At 35.8% G+C, this 21,594-nt stretch overlaps 1 protein-coding gene across 2 annotated transcripts in view; it reads left to right on the top strand.

Moving 5' to 3' along the window:
• The window catches only part of LOC148941043 (kelch domain-containing protein 4), a 70,960-nt gene extending 51,877 nt beyond the window's left edge, over nucleotides 1-19,083 (top strand). Inside the window, exons 8-9 of one of the 2 annotated variants that reach the window (XM_089105254.1) lie at nucleotides 15,247-15,472; nucleotides 18,810-19,083. In XM_089105254.1, coding sequence (XP_088961380.1) covers nucleotides 15,247-15,472; nucleotides 18,810-18,952 — 369 coding nt within the window. In that variant the 3' untranslated portion in view covers nucleotides 18,953-19,083. The remainder of the gene's footprint in view (nucleotides 1-15,246; nucleotides 15,473-18,809) is intronic. The other variant, XM_089105253.1, reaches the window with a different exon arrangement.
• Nucleotides 19,084-21,594: the final 2,511 nt, after the last annotated feature.

Genomic DNA, 21,594 nt, shown 5'->3' with positions numbered 1-21,594 from the left:
CCCTTAAGATATAAACCGTAGATATTGAGTTTGACATCACGATTGTTCAAGCATTGGAATCAAGCTTTCTGGACGAAACTTTATTGATTTCTCCGCTGAAATATTTTCATTGTAAAAATTTTATTAAACTAAATATTAATACTAAGTTATAATTTAATAATATAGTTTTAAAATAATATTAATATTAACTATTTTATAATTTTAATTTTAAATATTTCATTATAAGTTAAATATTTTCGATATTTCATTTGTCTCGAAAGGAACGTATTATAAAGCAGGGCCCAAAAGAAAACGATCAAAGAAGACACGCATAGATTAGCTAGTTTCAGAAGGCTCACTAGGCTTCGATTTAAAATTCGATTTGGGCTTCGGCTTAAAATTGTATATCCAACCACAATTTATTTTTCAACCCGATTTTGATCCTCAGGATTTGCATTCCTAGCTTATTTTTCCTTTGAGAATGGCAAACGGTAATTACACCATAACTCTGAAAATGTCAGATACAACCTTATTCGTGACTACTACTACTAACAACTCATAGAAGTAGCAAGCCGCCTGGGGCCAAACTGCAACGCACACCCCTGGTCCATCTCAATCTTTTCAAAGTCTCCCTCTTTACACTCTTCCAGGAAGTTCCCATTTGTCTTAAGTCTTCCCTTACAGCATCCCATTCCCACCCCACATTGGCGATTTTTCAGAAATGTCGTTTTATAAGGGTTTGCTATGATGAATGATTAACTGACAAGAATGCTGTAGATTTAGAAATGAACCGAGTATTTGGGATGTTTTAACCGTAGTGAAGCTCAATATAGGCGATGAAAACAGACTACGCCACTTTGAAAGGCCCAGGAGCAGTACGGCTCAGCTTTGGGAAAGGGATGCACTGAATTCACTATGTTCTATGAGCAAGATATTATAAAGCAGGTGCTTAGTATCATGCACGCAATAATTATATCAAAACTTATCTCAAGGAGTGGGGGGATGCAATTTTTCAAATTAGCCCAAAAAGAAAAAAACAGATTAATTAATTGTTTTCAGTGTATAATTACGCTCCTATAATATTTCAAGTATCAAGGACATTAAAAATCAAAACCAATTCTTTAAATCAGTTAAGTAAAAACTTTCACAACCATATACATCTTAAAAATAAGGAAAAACCAAGAACTCAATTTTTAATAAAGAAGATCTTCAATTTTCAATTTTTTTTCTCAAGCCCTTGTCAATTTTAAAATATTGAACGTCTGTGGAAAATCAGCAGAAAATGAGCGAAAAAATGTATTATCTTAGAGCACCAGAAAGTGTAACTTTCCCGACTGCTGCAGTTGAAGGAAAACACAGCCATTAATTGGCAGTAAACTGATTAAATATCCTGCGATTGGATGAGTAAAATATACGCTAATCCTAACATCGCCGTTTTTCGGTAAGTTTTCCTACTCTCGGTGTAGGAGTAGGAAGCCATTTATCCTAATTATCCTAAAAAAGACCAAGTTTTTTAACTCACAGTGTGCCTTTAATTGACAGTAAACTGGCTAAAAATCCTGTAATTGGATGAGTAAAATATAGGCTAATCTTAACATCTTGTAAGTACCATAGAATAGCTAAAACTCTAAGCTAGGGATTAAATTGTTTATTATTAAAACTATTCAGTGCTTCAAATTATTAGCTGTTGATTTACCTATAAGAACATATTTTTGGACAGACCAAATATCCTATTCTACCATATTTGTTTTTTTCATATATTTATTTCAAACGTATTGCTTTTATTTCTTAACTCATATCACATAAAGTATAAATATTAAATTTATTGTTTTATTACAGAAACCAATGAAATAAATATAGACATGATATAGTCAAGTGTAACGAATACATTGAAATCACCTCTTGCTAGTTTGGCTAGTGGTAGATACGCAGTGGTAGATAGTGGCTAGTATCTTCTTCTTGCTATATAAATCACCTCTTGCTAGTTTGGCTAGTGGTAGATACGCAGTGGTAGATAGTGGCTAGTATCTACTTTTTGCTATATAAATCACCTCTTGCTAGTTTGGCTAGTGGTAGATACGCAGTGGTAGATAGTGGCTAGTATCTACTTCTTGCTATATAAGTCACCTCTTGCTAGTTTGGCTAGTGGTAGATACGCAGTGGTAGATAGTGGCTAGTATCTACCTCTAGCTATATAAATCAGCTCTTGCTAGTTTGGCTAGTGGTAGATCTGCAGTGGTAAATAGTGGCTAGTATCTACTTCTTGCTATATAAATCACCTCTTGCTAGTATGGCTAGTGGTAGATATGCAGTGGTAGATAGTGGCTAGCATCTACTTCTTGCTATATAAATCACCTCTTGCTAGTTTGGCTAGTGGTAGATACGCAGTGGTAGATAGTGGCTAGTATATATTTCTTGCTATATAAATCACCTCTTGCTAGTTTGGCTAGTGGTAGATACGCAGTGGTAGATAGTGGCTAGTATCTACTTCTTGCTATATAAATCACCTCTTGCTAGTTTGGCTAGTGGTAGATACGCAGTGGTAGATATTGGCTAGTATCTACCTCTTGCTATATAAATCACCTCTTGCTAGTTTGGCTAGTGGTAGATCCGCTCTGGTAGATAGCAACTACTATATACTTCTTGCTATATAAATCACCTCTTGCTAGTTTGGCTAGTGGTAGATACGCACTGGTAGATAGTGGCTAGTATCTACTTCTTGCTATATAAATCACCTCTTGCTAGTTTGGCTAGTGGTATATACGCAGTGGTAGATAGTGGCTAGTATCTACCTCTTGTTATATAAATCACCTCTTGCTAGTTTTGTTAGTGGTAGATCCGCAGTGGTAGATAGTGGCTAGTATCTACTTCTTGCTATATAAATCACCTCTTGCTAGTATGGCTAGTGGTAGATACGCAGTGGTAGTGGCTAGTATTTACCTCTTGCTATATAAATCACCTCTTGCTAGTTTGGCTAGTGGTAGATACGCAGTGGTAGATAGTGGCTACTATCTACTTCTTGCTATATAAATCACCTCTTGCTAGTTTGGCTAGTGGTAGATACGCAGTGGTTGATAGTGGCTAGTATCTACCTCTTGTTATATAAATCACCTCTTGCTAGTTTGGCTAGTGGTAGATACGCACTGGTAGATAGTGGCTAGCATCTACTTCTTGCTATATAAATCACCTCTTGCTAGTTTGGCTAGTGGTAGATATGCAGTGGTAGATAGTGGCTAGTATCTACTTCTTGCTATATAAATCACCTCTTGCTAGTATGGCTAGTGGTAGATACGCAGTGGTAGTGGCTAGTATTTACCTCTTGCTATATAAATCACCTCTTGCTAGTTTGGCTAGTGGTAGATACGCACTGGTAGATAGTGGCTAGTATCTACTTCTTTCTATATAAATCACCTCTTGCTAGTTTGGCTAGTGGTAGATACGCAGTGGTAGATTGTGGCTAGTATCTACCTCTTGTTATATAAATCACCTCTTGCTAGTTTGGCTAGTGGTAGATCCGCAGTGGTAGATAGTGGCTAGTATTTATTTCTTGCTATATAAATCACCTCTTGCTAGTTCGGCTAGTAGTAGATACGCACTGTTAGATAGTGGCTAGTATTTACTTCTTGCTATATAAATCACCTCTTGCTAGTTTGGCTAGTGGTAGATACGCAGTGGTAGATTGTGGCTAGTATCTACCTCTTGTTATATAAATCACCTCTTGCTAGTTTGGCTAGTGGTAGATCCGCAGTGGTAGATAGTGGCTAGTATCTATTTCTGGCTATATAAATCACCTCTTGCTAGTTTGGCTAGTGGTTTATACGCAGTGGTAGATAGTGGCTAGTATCTACCTCTTGTTATATAAATCACCTCTTGCTCGTTTTGTTAGTGGTAGATCCGCAGTGGTAGATAGTGGCTAGTATCTACTTCTTGCTATATAAATCACCTCTTGCTAGTATGGCTAGTGGTAGATACGCAGTGGTAGTGGCTAGTATGTACCTCTTGCTATATAAATCACCTCTTGCTAGTTTGGCTAGTGGTAGATACGCAGTGGTAGATAGTGGCTACTATCTACTTCTTGCTATATAAATCACCTCTTGCTAGTTTGGCTAGTGGTAGATACGCAGTGGTTGATAGTGGCTAGTATCTACCTCTTGTTATATAAATCACCTCTTGCTTGTTTGGCTAGTGGTAGATACGCACTGGTAGATAGTGGCTAGCATCTACTTCTTGCTATATAAATCACCTCTTGCTAGTATGGCTAGTGGTAGATACGCAGTGGTAGTGGCTAGTATTTACCTCTTGCTATATAAATCACCTCTTGCTAGTTTGGCTAGTGGTAGATATGCACTGGTAGATAGTGGCTAGTATCTACTTCTTTCTGTATAAATCATCTCTTGCTAGTTTGGCTAGTGGTAGATACGCAGTGGTAGAGTTGTGGCTAGTATCTACCTCTTGTTATATAAATCACCTCTTGCTAGTTTGGCTAGTGGTAGATCCGCAGTGGTAAATAGTGGCTAGTATCTATTTCTTGCTATATAAATCACCTCTTGCTAGTTCGGCTAGTAGTAGATACGCACTGGTAGATAGTGGCTAGTATTTACTTCTTGCTATATAAATCACCTCTTGCTAGTTTGGCTAGTGGTAGATACGCAGTGGTAGATAGTGGCTAGTATCTACTTCTTGCTATATAAATCACCTCTTGCTATATAAATCACCTCTTGCTAGTTTGGCTAGTGGTAGATACGCAGTGGTAGATAGTGGCTAGTATCTACCTCTTGCTATGTAAATCACCTCTTGCTAGTTTGGCTAGTGGTAGATACGCACTGGTAGATAGTGGCTAGTATCTACTTCTTGCTATATAAATCACCTCTTGCTAGTTTGGCTAGTGGTTTATACGCAGTGGTAGATAGTGGCTAGTATCTACCTCTTGTTATATAAATCACCTCTTGCTAGTTTGGCTAGTGGTAGTTACGCAGTGGTAGATAGTGGCTAGTATTAACCTCTTGCTATATAAATCACCTCTTGCTAGTTTGGCTGGTGGTAGATACGCAGTGGTAGATAGTGGCGAAGTGGCTAGTGGCAGATACAATTAGACTACGCCATGGAGCGTATTGCTTAATGGAAGCCTAAAACATGCTTTAAATAATTAATTTGCAGGTTTCTGCAACATCTTGTAATTTTTAAGTACGAAAACAAAATCAAATTTACCAAATTAGTTTCCGTGTATTGTTTTTCACGGTTCGGTTTGGAAACGCTGGTGAATCTTTTAGTTGTGCGTAAACTGACCTTCAATATTCTATAAGAACAACAAATAAAATCATAAAAAAAATCCTGGTTTTCAGATATGGAAAGACCTAAGATGGAGTTGTGTGGAAAAAATTTATTCATTCATGTCCTTGGTACTTCTATGGCTTCTTTTTCAAAGTGCTTTGTACGCTCACTTTCACTTGTAGAAACAATAAGAAAATCGAGCTTACGGTGTCAAAATCGTTTATGCTGTTTCCATAATGCTAAAAAAATCCTTATTTTTACATGAAGCAGCTTGTTAGTAACAAAAAAAAAAAAAAAAAAACAACAGTTTTGGTTCTTGATTTTTTTTTCTGCTAAAGTTTATTCGTTGTGTAAAACATAATATTCTTTGATTTCCCCTCGGGTGATTTTTTTTTTTTTTACATTAGTAAGACTCAAGTTTCGCAAGGAGTTTGAGAGAAGGAAACAGTGGCGGTTGGATGATTTGGATTATGATTCGACCAAAAAAGCTTCCGAGATCCGTAACTGGTATTGTAGTTGGAGTGTTTTATCGCTCACCTAGTATGGCATCTTTCCAAAAAAAAGTTCTTTGCCGAAAAGTTAGATTTGTGTGTTGATTTTATTGCTTCTAAGTACCCGAATGTTGGAATTTGCGTTACTGGTGATAATAACGATCTAAGAGTTGAAAGTTTCCTCAGAAGTCAAGGACTCAAGCAGATAGTAAAGTTTCCGACTACTAAAGGTAATACTAAACTCGACGTAATTTGCACAAATTTGTCAGAATATTATAATGAACTACAAAACCTGCCTCCCCTTGGTGGTAGCTACCACTACATGATAAAGTGGGCTCCGCTACCTTCGTATAAAGTAAAATATATTGTTGAGAAAGTTTCCTACCGACCTGTTTCGGACAGGGGTCTCTTAGAATTTAGAAATTGGATTACACCCGAGTCCCGGGATGAGGTAGCAATTTTAGAGTCCCTCGATGAAAAAAAAATTTTTGCCAGATTAATTAAGAAACAAATATGAAGAATGCTTTCCTGAAAAAGCGTTCAAGCGGTGCAACACAGATCGTCCTTACGTAACCCAAGAAATTAAAGATTTAATTTTGTATAAAATTCAACTAAGAAAAGAAGGGAAAAAAGGAAATGCTAATATGATCCGCAACAGAGTACGTAAAATAACTAGAAAAGCTGCGGCTGAGTATTACCACAAAAACATTGATAACCGTTTTGATTCAAAGCCTAGCATATGGTGCTAGGAAATAAAACAAATTTGTGGAAAATCCCCTAGTGGTCTTGATTTTTGTTCAGATTCTAATGATGAAACAGTTGCTAACTAGTTAAATGCTCATTTGGCCAGAACAATCCAGTCTTTGCTGCGCCTTAATATAAATAAAATAAACTAAGAGTGTTAGAAAATTCCACACGATGGCGTACCTTTACCTATTATTTCTGAGAATTAAGTTGTTAGAGAAGTAAATAAACTTAAACGAATTAGTGTAACTCCCATAGATATTCCGATTGAACTTATAAAAGCATTTCCTGACAAATTGACTAAGCCACTAACGCAAAAATTTTAATTGAATTTCACAACTTCAGTTTACCCACAGATATAGAAAATGAGGTATGTTACTCCAATCCTAAAAAAGATACTGAACCTAATTTCGAATGGTGTGAGGCAAATCACTTTGACCGCCTTTGTTCAGCAAAATATACGAAAGTTTTGTAGCAAATTGGCTAAAAGCTTAAGTTGAACCCCTCCTTGATCCTCATCAGTACGGTAACAGAAAGAATACATCAACATTCCATTATCTAGTCAGTCTTTTACATTTTATTTTAAGCATGTTGATGACCAGGTAAATGGCTAAACTTAATAACGATTGATTTTATAAAGGGTTATGATTTGATTGATCATAACATTTTAATTTCTAAGCTTTTAATTGATTTTAGAGTGAATCCTGCTGCTGTGAAAATGATTCAGAGTTTTTTTTTCTTTTTAATAAATAGGTTCCAAATTTTAAAATATAAGAAGTCTTTCTCTGAACCCGAGCTAGTTTTTTGTGGTGTACCTCAAGGTACCATTCTGGGTCCTATTCTTTTTCTAGTTATGACCAATGATACTTCTAATGATTGTGAAGACCGGTGGAAACATGTTGACGACTTTACCCTTGGAGAAATTTGTGAAGCAAATGAATTTAGCAAAGCTCAAATTTTAATTGATCACGTGAAGACTAAAGCTTCCAGGTCAAATATGACAGTAAATGACAGTAAATCTTCAATTCTTCAAAAATCTTCAAAAAATTACTTCATTTTTAAATTCTTCCGAACCAAATTTTCTACCAACTGTCTCTGATTCTCTTAAAGTCGGGAAGATTAAACTCATGGGAGTTATTATTACCAGTGATTCAAAATGGGAAGCAAACACATCTTGTCTAGTAAAAAGGGCTAATGCTGGGCTGCAGATGCTCAAGCTTATGTTGAAACATGGCGCTCCTCCAGATCACCTCCTCCGAATATTTACATCTTTTATTCGCCCATTCTGGAATATGCACCTCCTGTATGGCATTTTGGACTCACGACTGATCAAAGTGCCAGGATCGAAAGAACTCAGAAAAGAGATCTAATGATAGTATCAAAGCAGGTAGAAATGTCGTATGAAGAGCTGCTATCAAAGTTTAAAAGGTCAACTCTGAAAAAAAGAAGAGAGAAACTCTGCATGTATGTCGGAAAAAAATCTCTGATCCTCCCAATCCACAAAACCTTTTCCCCCCTCAATCCACAACAAAACGACTCCCGCGCAGGGTTGCAGTGCCTGTTGAGGAAATTTTCAGCCGGTACGCTGTGCCCATCAGCGGTTAGCGAAAACTTTTATTGATTAGTGTGTTTTTTTTTTTGTTTTTTTTTTCGATATTAAATTTTTAATGAGACTATGCTTGTATAATGTGACTAATGCTTTTTAATGTGACAATGCCAAAAAAATTTGGCAGTGCCATGAAGACTTTGGTGAAAATAGAAGTTTTTCTATCTATCTATTGGTTTTGGCCTCTAATGTGTCCGGGGCAAAATCTTGATTAAATCTTGCGCCCCTCCCCCTTTCTCCCACAAAATCTTCAGGCCTAATATTAACAAAATTTTCATTTATTAGCAACATTTTATTCAATTTCTTAATTATTTAATAATTTGTTTTTAATCATTTTTTATTTTAGTATTTAATTATTTAGTGCCCCTCTGCCCCTTCCCCCTAAAAATGTATCTGGGAGGAATAGTCCCAATCTTATATGTAATTGCTCTTGTTTACAAATCTTGATTTGCATGAATATTTTATTTTGTTGTTGGTTTGATCTTATGACAAATAAAATGCTAAAAAATGTTGTTCATTCTGTGACAAACACATATCGTTTTCAGTGGAACGACAGTGACACTCAAGTCGGTTAAAGAGCTCAAGAAAGAATGGGGTATAGAACCACTCTCATTCGTAAATCTTGAACAGCCGCGTTTTATTTTGCGTTTGTGTGTGTTATTTATGTTATGACAGATTAAAATACGCTACTTGAAACATAAATCTTTTTCAGTAAAGGCCAAATTTTGTTTTGGCGTTAAGAGGGCTTAAGAGGTGGTAGCCCCAGTCTTATTTGTAGTAGTTTCCGTTTTTAAGTTTTAACTTATTCATCCAAAGCAATATCTGTTGTTTTTAAGTTTTGATTTTTTTTTTTTTTTTTTTTTCATTTTTATGTGATTTTTAAGATGTCATTATTCAGTCTAATTTCTGATCGTTTCAGGTTTTATTTATTTCCTCATAATAATTTCTATTTTTTTAAGCTTGTTATGTGACTTTATTTTCGCTCGTTCTAGGTTTTAATATAGCTCTTTTTTTGTTTATTTTTGGGTTGTTTACTAATTACCTGTTAATTACTAGCAAAGAGAATGAGAAACTTATCGGAGTTGGATGTTCGGTAATTTAATATGGGAAGATAGGAATTAAAAACTACTGCTAGTATTAAAAACTACTATAGGAATTAAAGAACTAAAAATAACAGACAGTTTTACGTTTGGTGCCTGTATTTTCAAAGAGAATTTTTATTATTGACATGATTAATCTGCTGCGATTTTATCTGGGTTGCAACAATAGGTAGAAACCTAGTAAGAGACGATCACGTTCAATGTTTAGAAATATAATAACCCTTAACTCCTAAAAATAGAGTCAGATCAAAACAAAAGTACACCATTAGAACCGCCTTGTCCGAAACCCCTATATACGAAGCTTTCTGTCCCTTGGCTTGAAGAGCAAGGGAAATATATTGGCTTGAAAATCAAGAAAAGTGGTAGGTACTACAATATTCTCCCTGAACGGCATCTTTTCTCTCTCTCTCTCTCTTTTTCTTTTCTACAGATAGCGTGTCGCTGGAACATCGTGGAGAGTTGTTCAATGGCTCATTTTAAAGTAAATTGCTAGATCTAGTGCCATTTGTAATTAAAAAAAAATCTTTAAATAGACTCAATTCTTCCACTAAAAACTACGTTTATGGCCAATCTAATCAAGTTTTTCACTAAAAACTGCGTTTTTATGGCCAATCTTGATGAATGCCAGCTCTCATAACCATTAGTATGCTTACTATTGTACGATTGGAGACTCGTGAAAAATAAGTTATAAAGCTCAGACATGCTTTAGCCAATCCGGGTTGCAGCGGTTGCTAGAATTATATTAAGGGATGACCATTTGAATCCACGTATCAGCGCTAGCTAGACACCTATTAAAAGACGATCACACCCTATAATAAGATTAATTAAAAAAACTTTTTTCACAAAATAAGTTTTTCCAAGAAAAGTAAAGAACTCCATTAAACAAAAAATGAGCGAAAAAAAAATCAAATAATCTACCAAGCGTGAAACTACCACTAATCAGCATCGATAAATAAATGAAACCCAAAACGAACAGAAAATATAATAAATATCCGAGTCAAACTCAAAACGAGCAGAAATTAACATAAGTTGGGCTCAAAACCCCTATGCCTTCCCAAGGCCAGAACAAAATTTTCACTTTACTGAAAAAAATATAAATGTTTTTACTTTTATAACTTTAATAAATCAAATAATATTAAAATTTTGATTACTAAATATCAGTATATGTATATTAAACTGACAATGCACATTCATTTGTATTTTTTCAGTAAAGTGTAAATTTTGTTCTGGCCTTGGGAAGGCATAGGGGTTTTGCACACAACTTGTGTTAATTTCTGCTCGTTTTGAGTTTGACTCGGTTATTTATTGTAATTTCTGTTCGTTTTGGGTTTCATTTATTTATCGATGCTGATTTGTGGTAGTTTCACGTTTGGTAGATTATTTGATTTTTGCTCATTTTTTGTTTAATGGAGTTCTTTACTTTTCTTGGAAAAACTTATTTAGTGGAAAAAGTTTTTTTTATTAATTTCTGTTCGTTTTATGTTGACATAATCTTTTCAGGGAAAAAGAAAATCACACTTAAAATCTTTTCGTTTTTTAAGGCTTTATAGTTTGGCCTGCTATTTGAATGCTTGAGAAAAATTTTCAGCAATTTTTAACAACATGAAAACTTTTAAAAATCTGGACGCAAATAGTACTGTTTAATTTAGTTTCATACTTTCTCTAGTTGACCTAAAATGGAAAACTTGATACCATTCGCAAAAAAATCTGTTTATTTTCTTTGATAGCTTTGATACACTTTATTTGGTTAAATTTTAAGGGCAGATGTACTCCCGTAAGTTTGAAAAAAATACCGTCAATCGTTCTTGTGATACTACTGAGATGCCCTATTGAGAATTAACATTATCACAGTGCATTTTGATTGAATCTTAAGGAAACATTTAGTTTTTAAACATAATGGGCAAATGGGAGGGTGGGAATGGAAGGGGGATTAGTTGCCCTCGAATCACTTTTGACTATTAAAAAGGGCATCATCCCTTTCTATTTTCAATCGAATGAGCCCCTTTCGAAGTTCCCATGACAACTCCTTTGATACGAATTGCCCTGGTCTAAACAACAACAACAAAAAAATATCACTAATCACTTTCGGCTATTAAAAAGGGCACTAGCCCTTTGAATTTCAAATCAAATGAGCCCTTTTCTGAAGTTTCTATGACAACGTCAAACCTTATATACCCCAAGGGCATAACTTAAAGCCCTTGCCCTGAGGGCTGTGGCGGGGTATCCTCCTCAAAGACATATTTTCTATCTGGAAATCAACTCCGCTGAACAAAATGGCTACCCCAAAATTTTTATTGGTTGTGTTTGGGGGAATGAGGGGTGGGGGGGGGGGGGGCTAGTTGCCCTCCAATCACTTTCGACTATTAAAAAGGGTACTAGCCCTTTGAATTTCCAATCGAATGAGCCTATTTTGAAGTTTCTACGACAACGCCTTCTATAAAAACCTTATATGCCCCCAGGCCATAACTTAAAACCTTTGCCCTGGGGTTGCGGGGGAGTGTACTCCTCAAAAGCATATTTTATATCTGGATCTCAACTACGCTGAACAAAATGGCTATCTCAAAATTTTGATTGGATGTGTTTGAGGGAATGATGGGCGTGGGGGGGGGGCTAGTTGCTCTCCAATCACTTTCGAATATTAAAAAGGGCACTAGCCCTTTGAATTTCCAATCGAATGAGTCTGTTTTGAAGTTTCTACGACAACGCCTTCTATAAAAACCTTATATGTCCCCATGGCATAACTTAAAACCCTTGCCCTGAGGGTTGCGGGGGAGTGTCCTCCTCAAAAACATATTTTCTATCTGGATCTCAACTACACTGAAAAAATGGCTATCTCAAAATTTTGATTGGATGTGTTTGGGGGAATGATGGGCGTGGGGGGGGGGGCTAGGTGCCCTCCAATCACTTTCGACTATTAAAAAGGGTACTAGGCCTTTGAATTTCCAATCGAATGAGCTTGTTTTGAAGTTTCTACGACAACTTTTATAAAAACCTTATACGCCCCTAGGGCATAACTTAAAACCCTTACCATGAGGGTTGTGGGGGAGTGTCCTCCTCAAAAACACATTTTCTATTTGGAAATCGACTACGCTGAACAAAATGGCTATTTCAAAATTTTGATTGGATATGTTTTGGGGAAATGATGGGCGTGGGGGGGGGGTTAATTGCCCTCCAATCACTTTCGACTGTTAAAAAGGGCACTAGCCCTTTGGATTTCAAATCGAATGAGCCCTTTTTGAAGTTTTACGACAAAGCTTTCTATAAAAACCTTATATACCCCCAGGGCATAAGTACAACCCTTGTCCTGAGGGCTCTGGGGGAGTGTCCTCCTCAAAAAGATATTAGAGATACTAGAACTCTCGATTTCCAATCGAATGAGCCCCTTTTGAAGTCTTTACTACGACCCCTTCCATATGAAGTGCCCTGCTTTAAAGGAAAAAAATAGTAAATGATACATTGTGCCAACATCGTTCTTAAATGCCCTCATGGCATAACTTAAAACCCTTGCCCCGAGGGTTGTGGGGGAGTTTCCTCCTCAAAAACATATTTTCTATCTGGAAACCAACTACGCTGAACAAAATGGCTATCTCAAAATGGTGATTGGATGTGTTTGGGGGAATCATAGGCGTGGGGGGGGGGGGCTAATTGCCCTCCAATCACTTTGGACTATTAAAAAGGGCACTAGCCCTTTGAATTTCCTCTCAACCGAGCCTTTTTTGGAGTTTAGCCCCTTTTGAAGTCTGTACGACGAACTCTTCCTTATGAAGTGCCCTACTTCAAATGTAAAAAATAATAAATGGTATATTGTGCCAACATTGTTCTTATATGCCCTCAGGGCAGAACTTAAAACCCTTGCCCCGAGGGTTGTGGGGGAGTGTCCTCCTCAAGACGATGTTTTATATCTGGAAATCAACTACGCTGAACAAAATGGCTATCTCAAAAATTTTGATTCCTTGTGTTTGGGGGAATGATGGCCGTGGGGGGGGGGCTAGTTGCCCTCCAATCACTTTCGACTACTAAAAATGGCATTAGCCACTCTAATTTCCAATCGAATGAACCCTTTTGGAAGTTTCTAGGACAACTCCTTAAATACGAAGTGCCCGGCTGAAGAAAAAAAAAAACACACATTGTGCCCACATCATTCTTTACTTAGGCAGCGCTAGCGCGCTACCTATGAAATAAGAGCCCATAACTCGTAAAACTAAAAATCAGATCAAAAAACGAAGTACGCTATTAGAACCGCATTGTCTAATATGCCTATTTAGGAAACAAACTTGAAAAACAAGGAAAATATATTGGTTTGAAAATAAAAAAATAGTGGCTGCAACGACGATATTCCGCATTGATGGCTGCAACGACGATATTCCGCAGGTTTGTTTTTTCCGTTTTTTTTTTCGGCACAGCTGGCGGGGTACTGGAAAATCATAGCGAGCTGTTTAATGGCTGATTTGAAAGGGAACTGATGTTATTAAAAAACCTTCCATAAGTAACAAAAAGAATTTTAAAAACAAAATCATTTTCTATAGCTCTGTAGTAGAAATGATACTATTATCGTCCTGCATACGAAAATCAAAAACAGGATTTTTACCATTATAAAAAAATGTAGATATAGGTATGTAAAATACAGTGATGTTTGGGGGGTACTAAGATAAAAAGACCTGTCCAAATCATTGTATGCAGTTTTTACGTGGCCCTTATGGTCTTATCTCACTTCTGGGACGATAAGAAAATTTCTGGAAGCATTACTATCTGAGTTTCGTTTGACAAGTATGTTATTCAATAATTGAAGAGTTTGAAGTGACATGATGTCTATTAAATGAAATTTTAATATGGATTATAATATACAACTGGTATATATCTTTTTGTACTCTAATGGTATCGAGCCGATTATTGATTATTGATAATTTCTTATGACTGCAACCGGGCAGGTATAATTCTTGTGATGTAATCGTCCTGAGCACATCCTTAGTGGCTTAATATCAAGAAGAAGGTTTAACGGTAATCCCCCCCCCCCCAACACTGCCGACTACATAACCAAAGTCATAGATGGCGCTATTGTTAACTATAATTATAGATGGTTACATGTTTTCTTTTCCAACGATACATTTTTTAGCTTCTAAGCAGTTTTCCATTGATCTTATAAAAATTATGATTGATGTAGGAGTCGAACATGAGACCCACGGTTTCCCACGGTAAAAGAACGACACGTTACTCGACTGAGCCAACAAATCAATGACGTAGCATTAAAGCTTAAATTTTCTGTAAGTGATGATAAATCTTTTCTTGTCTAGAATTATATTGAACTAAAATCCTAGGAAAAAAATTGACAGGTTCAGTGGCAGAGTTGCCAGATGGGGCACATTTGCGCTATATAGGCGTTTCTTTTAGGTGGTTGGACTTTGATTTTTTCATATTTGTGCATTGCGCCGATTTTTTTGGAAATCGTTCATTCAGCTCATTTTGACAAAAAATGGCAGTTTTAGCGGATTTTTACTTTAAATGGTGGCGCAACTTCAAACAAGACGTCTTGTAACACTGGTCAGTAGGTTAGTTGACTTGGAGCTGGTAGGTTAACTTGTAAGAAAATTCTGCTTTTGTTTACTCTCCCCTATATTTTAAAGTACCTGAAAAAAAGTTGTCAGCGATTTAGGGTAGGCTAAAAAAATGTGGGTGATTTTCCTTTTTCAGCACGAGCACCAGTTTCTACCCTTACAAGACGCTTTTTGATTCAGTTAATAACTGACGGATTTTAGCAAGTTAAAAAGCTCTTTGGCTTTTTGTTGGTTTTAAAAAGTGTTTTGTTTTATCCTGTTTTAGCACCGTAGATTGATGCTCTGCTTGCCAATACGGAGCACTGAGGTTCGATCCCCGCTGCAGCACAGTTGGGCGACAAGCTTGCCACTTGTCCCTGTAAAAACACCCAGCAACTGAAACGTCGACTCGACGCCCAATGCGCCAGCAATGGCTCAGGAGGATCTTTATCCTTGCTTTTAGTGTATATTGATTCTGTTCACTGTTCAGAATCACCAGGAGTTTCTATTTTTATTTTTTTAAGGAAGAAATTGTGGAGGACGATGGAATTTTTAAAGTAGTCATTCATGGACCTTTGAAGTCAAATAATGGCATTGTGACATCGGAGGGCGAAACAAAAACTGTTTTACAGCCGTCACCACGTATGAATTCAGCCATGACGTTGAAACATAATATACTTTATTTGTTTGGTGGTTTATACGAAGAAGGAGAAGACAAACAGATTACTTTTAGTGATTTTTATTCAATAGGTAAGTGATTTAATAGCTTATTGGTAAATTCTTTTTCAATTGTACGGAAGTTGCTTCTAAGACCCTTGGGTAATATTTTCAAAAATAATAAATAATTAGCTCACATCCTTTCTAGTGCATCCACAAGGAAGGGCAATTTTCCCTAATAGTTTTTCGCCCTCTCCCCCAGAACAATGCTCAAAAGCTATGATAAAGTGTAACTTCTGACCGAAACCTGCAAATTAATCCTAGCTCCCCCACCTAATCCAGTAAAACATGACCTCATACAGCGGTTTGATTAATTCAAACAGCGTTGTCAGTAACATTAATAGCGAGAACATAAGTATTTAAAAGAGTATTGTATTAAACATATCATCTAGTATTTTAGAGAATGTCATCTTCAATCATACCCAATGAAATTTACTTTGCAATATTGCTTTGTATTTTAGATTTTTTTTCTATTTTTTAGTGTGAAATTTTCGAAGATGTGTAGCTTTTCGACAATACCTGCCATTCTCGATGCATTGTTATACGATAATTAAATTCAAATGTAAAAAATTGGGCTTGAGGGAGGGGATGGTAGCCTCCCTTACATTTAAGAGAGCTATGAATTAAACATTTCGCAGTAACAACTATAAGTAAGGAGTGACCCTTGTCAACAAAAATCGTAATTCTAAAAACTGAATTCTGATTACAATATACCCAACAACAAAGTTGTTACATACTGTGTTTCATTACTGTGTTGAATCAATAATTGTAAAAATTCAAAGTTCTTGTGTAAACTCTCTTATTTGAAAAATCAGATTATGTATTTCTTTATTTTGAATCAACTGAAAATCCACTTTATAATGATTAAGACTTTTTCAGAATCTTTAGAATTATAGATTAGGAGTCCAAGAAAACTACTGAGGATTGTAAAACTAAATTTTTGATTTATTGAGTGTAAAAAATCCGAAGCCCGACTTTTTGGCCGGTAAGATCTTATGCAAGATGGGCGACGAAATATTGTAAAGCTTCACTTGTTTAATGTATTCACTTGAAGGTTTTTACAATTATATATAGTGGTTTGTAATAACGCTGCAGCTATTATAGAGGAGGACCAGTGGGGGCGAGGGGGGTGCCCCCCTAACGTATTTCAAAGTAGTGTAATTTACTTAATTAACGCAAGTTTGCGTTAGTTAAACTTGCTCCTAACGCAAGTTTATCGGATCAACCTATTTTGCCCCCCCCCCCCCGAAAAAAAAAAAATCCTGCAGCCGCCACTGCAAATTGGTGTCCCTGGGTAAACCACCACTTCTATGTCTTGGCAGGACAGAACTAAAAGGGTTTCATCAAACCAGTAAAAAAAAAGATAATTTTAGCTTGAATACTAAACGTATCACAGATTTTAACCCATTATTTTCGAAGGAATTAACAACGTGTTTAAACGCACCTACATTGCAACTAAAAAAATTGCAACTTAATTAAGAAAATAATGGCCTATAATTTAAATCTTTGCCTCTCGTAATGTCATATGTTGAGCGTAGTAAATCGACGAAATGTTGTTTAGGCTCTCCCCTCCCCGTGTTTAGTTATATGGAGTTTTGACGCAAGGGTAGAATACCTGACGCCTCAAAAACACAATTCTGCCCAATTTTTCTAACTTTCAGTGAGCCTTCAGCTAAATATAGAAGTGGAGTTGGAGAAGAGGCAGTGGCAGTTTTAGGCCTCATAATCATGTGGGGGGCATGGTTTACCACAGGGTCTGGATCTTATTTTATTCTGTCGAAATACTGACTGAAGGAAATATCTCTGAACGACTAAGGTGAGACATGCCTTCTCAAAGCTTCATGGCTCAGTTTATCTTTTGTTCTATGTAAATGAGTGGGATTGAGAGTAATATTGACCATCATAATAACACGATATGCCTTCTTTTATCTTCTGTTCATGAGTTCATCCATAAAGTTGACGCTTTCTTCTCAGAAAACATTGTTTTTTCAGTAATTTTTGCTGAGTCTGGAATCAACATTAATTTAAAAAAAAACCTGAAATCACCAGATTTTCTTCTCTGATTAAAGAATTATTTAACAAGTAACTATTAATTTAACTTGAATTCTGAGGTGGAAGCTCATCATTTTATTTGTTTATTTATTTTATTTGGTTATTATGAATTTATTGGTATTTTTTTTGTTACCAATCGGAGAGTTGAAGAGCCATCTGTTTTCTGGTATTTGGAGATATTGTTTTTTAATTATTGTTGAGAGGATAACCCACACATGCGTTATGCTCAGTGTGGGTCATTAATTTGATAGTTTTGTGAATTTTTTTTTTCAATGACTAATAAAAAACTTCGACGCTTGAATTAGGAAGTAAAAATCTTTTGAGTCGACAGTGACTTGACAGTGCTGCCTGGGTGCCCCGAGCCGATAGGTAAATTCAGCAAATTCATCAAAATATTTTATATTACGAACTCTTCTGGCGACTTCCGTGAGTAGCGATGGATCAGTACCATAAAGCAGGTAAACTTGCACGTGCACGTGACGTAACGAAGGCAACGTCACTTGCACGTGAAGAGGGCAAGTTGCCTCAACAAGGACGAGGCTATAGATAATTTTTATCCACTAGAGATATAGTGGTGTCTCCTTGTTTTGTATCTTCTTGTCTTCGTTTTTGTGTCACTGCTTACTTAATTGCTTCTTTCTGTCTTCGTATTTGTGTCACTACTTCCTTATCTGTGCTTATTTATAGTAACAAAGATGTAAGACAGTAAAACAAAAAGAAACTGAATGTTATCCTCGAGTGAGAGCTGGATATGCACGAATGTTTCTAAATCAAGACATGATTGTAATTCTTGCCACTATTGTAGTTTTTCGTGAAATGAAAGACCTAACAATAAAAAAGAGATTTCAACCCCCCCCCTCCCTAACTGTGCAGAGGTGGATTTTCGGGGAGGGACTGAGGGGGCACTTGCCCCGGGTGCAGAAATTTTAGTGATGAAAATTTTAAACAAATAATCTAATGGTTAGAATCATTTTGTAATTTTTTAAATTTTATTAATAAATTAGAGGGCACAGTTAGAAAATGAAAATAATTAATAAATTATTAATAAATTAATAATTATATAATGAATCTAACAAATAAAAGAATTTTCTTAATAATTGAAATTTTTTTTTAAAATTTGACCTGAAAATTTTGTGGGAGACGGGGGGGGGGGGTCTAATCACGATTTTGCCCTGGGTGCAAGAAATGCAAGAACCGCCACTGGGCCTGTGTTCTTGAGGTACGGCCTTTATCCTTGTCCATACGTAGATAGTTTTTTATCACTTGAAACTTTCCATATTTCTGTTATTACACGATTGTATTTGCTGCCATGTTTTAGATACAACAAAATTTGATGAGTGGACTCACCTTGTAGAAGATCCAACTGCTATGATTGAATACCTGGGCTCAGACGATGAAAGCGATGAAGATGATGAAGAGTCAGGTGAAAATGAGGAAGACAGTGAAATGGATGAAAATTGACCTTAATTTTTTTCTCTAAAAATTCTGAGAAATATGTGGCACCAGCTCATTTGTTTTTATAAAACTGATTGTTTCCCAATTAGTGTTTGTACTTTTTATGAACCGTAACCAAAAGTCAGGATAATCCCTGGGCAGTATCGATAACTGTAACCCTCCTATAGTCAAAGAGGATTTTTCCATAGCGGAAGAAATGTTGCCGATTTGATAATTAAGCAAAATTATGCTTATCAAATAAATTAATAACAATAAACACGATTGTCGAGATCTCTAAATTTGAACATGACTCGACATTTTAGCAAATAAATTGATTAAGGGATTTTCAGAATAAATTTTCTATTCTTTCAAAATTAAAAAAAAAAATTTCTAAAATTTTCTTCAAGTTTTTTGCTTTGATTATTGATCTATTTCTTTAAAAAAATTCATTTTGTGAATGGCGAAAAAATGGCGAAAAAGAAATTAAGAGGCCGAAGACCTCCTAATTACCTGCTTTTAGAGGCAATCTGGAGTGTAAAATGTTGGGAATTGAGAACCTTACTTTATTATAGGTTCGACTAAGGTAGGATCAGGAGTAGATTGAAACCTTGCCTTTTGTTAAATTAATAATTGTTTAGATAAATCTTTTTAAGGCTTTTAATGATTTAGATATTTTTGTAAGTAAAGTATTCATAAGCAAAGAATTTTTGAGGCATTGGAGATTGACGTTTCAGTTACTACTTAAATTATCGAAAAATTGGTTGACGAGCCACCCAGATTTACTGTTAATTTGCCGAACTGCCCTTTAGAAACCGTTACTCCAAAGGTGGTTTCAAAATTAATGTTCATTGAACTCTTAAATTATTCAGTTCCAGCGGGAAATTCCAATATTTTTCAGCAATCTAAAAACGGAAAAGAAAAAATGGTATTTGGGGTTTTTCTTCTATTATCTGTTGTTCCTGCTTAGGGGTTTCTTGCATCCTGCTTAGATTGATGACTGAAAAGTGTGTGAATCTTCAGTCCCCTCTAGTTCTATTTTTTTTTAGATTTTCAACGGACAATTGGTACAGTGAAATAAAATTTTTAATAATTCTTGTATTTTAATCCAGATAATTTTCGGAGACCACTCTGCCTTTCCATGAAGATAAATAAAAGTTTAAATAGAGATAAAATCCTTTTCATAGACAGTGATAAATTCACAAAAATACTAGATATTTTGGTCACATATGCAGTGACGTTTATTTTATTTCATATATAAATTATTGTTTTTAATTGCTTTACTTTAGTTTTACTACTGATGACGGTTCCTGTATATGCGATTGAAATATCTAGTATTTTTTTGAAATTTATCACTGTGTATGAAATCTATCACTGCCTATTACAAATATTTTATCCCTCTTTGAATTTTTATCTATTGTATTTTAATCATATCCTATAATGCTATATGCTATAATAGATAAATTGGTTAAAGTGACTAGTGCTATTTACGAGAATATTGCTGCTGTGGTTGAGAAAGGAAGTGGAGCTACTAGTTGGCTCTGTATTGAACCAGGAGGGCTCGGTCGTATCCCTTTGTTCTGTGGATTATATCGTCAATTAGAGCAAACGTGATTGAAATAAATGAATTTTGAAGGTTTTGAGATTTCAGGGCATAATAATCCGGTTGAATTCTGAGATAGTCGGGTTGAAAATTTATGCTAAGACGACTACATTACTTAAAACAGGAATAGAGAGGTGGTATTTGGTAGCGATAAAATTGGCAGAGTACAAAAGCCTCACTTTCCTGTATAATTTTATTATTATTAATAATATATTATTATGATTATTATTATAATAATATTATTAATATTTCCTGTATAATATTATAATATTATTATTAATATTATTAGTAAGGATGGTACAGGGTGTCTTTTTAGAAGAAGTTTGGATTAAAATAGGAGGATTAGAAGCCATGTTAGTGAGAGTGCTTAAACATCAGTCTGAAACATGAAAAATGTTTTTTCAAAATTGATTCTCTTAAGTATAATTAGCAGAAGGGTGCACGTGATGATTATGATGAAAATCAGCGCTGATTTTGTTAATCGGTGCCGAAAAATAGAAAATTTTTCAGAGATCGACGCCGATTTCTTTTAAAATCGGCACTGATTCGGAAATCAGTTCCCGAAATCAGCTACGCGTGCCCAGCCCTTAAGGAGAATAATCTGTTGGATATGGTAAACCTATTATGCTACTTTATCTCTCTTCCCTTCACTTGTAATGCAAGACCCACTGCCCAAGACCCACCAATGCCCAAGACCCACTAAAATATTGCCATGCCCCTTCAGTAGGGCACAAAGTCACAGACAGGTAGATCAATATTCGTGCGAGTGACTTAGTTAATGCAATTCAATTTTTACAGTTTCATAATAGTTTATCCATAAAACTTTAATACTACTACTACTACTACTAACAACTCATCGCAGCACCAAGCCGCCTGAGGCCAACACAGCTACACACGCTCCTCCTCGACCCCAATCTATTCAAAGCCTCCCTTTTTACATCCGCCCACGAAGTTCCCATTTCCTTTAAATCTTTCTTTATGACGTCCTCCCAACCCAGACGGGGACGACCTGCTTTCCGTTTAGCCCTAGATGGTTGGCCGAAAAGAACAATCTTCGGCAATCTGTCAT

The sequence above is a fragment of the Artemia sp. Qi Xiang Cuo genome, chromosome 19 (genome assembly GCF_049724085.1).
Source record: "Artemia sp. Qi Xiang Cuo chromosome 19, ASM4972408v1, whole genome shotgun sequence".
Taxonomy (NCBI): Eukaryota; Metazoa; Arthropoda; class Branchiopoda; order Anostraca; family Artemiidae; genus Artemia; species Artemia sp. Qi Xiang Cuo.
Note: the sequence above shows the minus strand (reverse complement) of the source record. Positions and strands in the feature narration are given on the sequence as shown.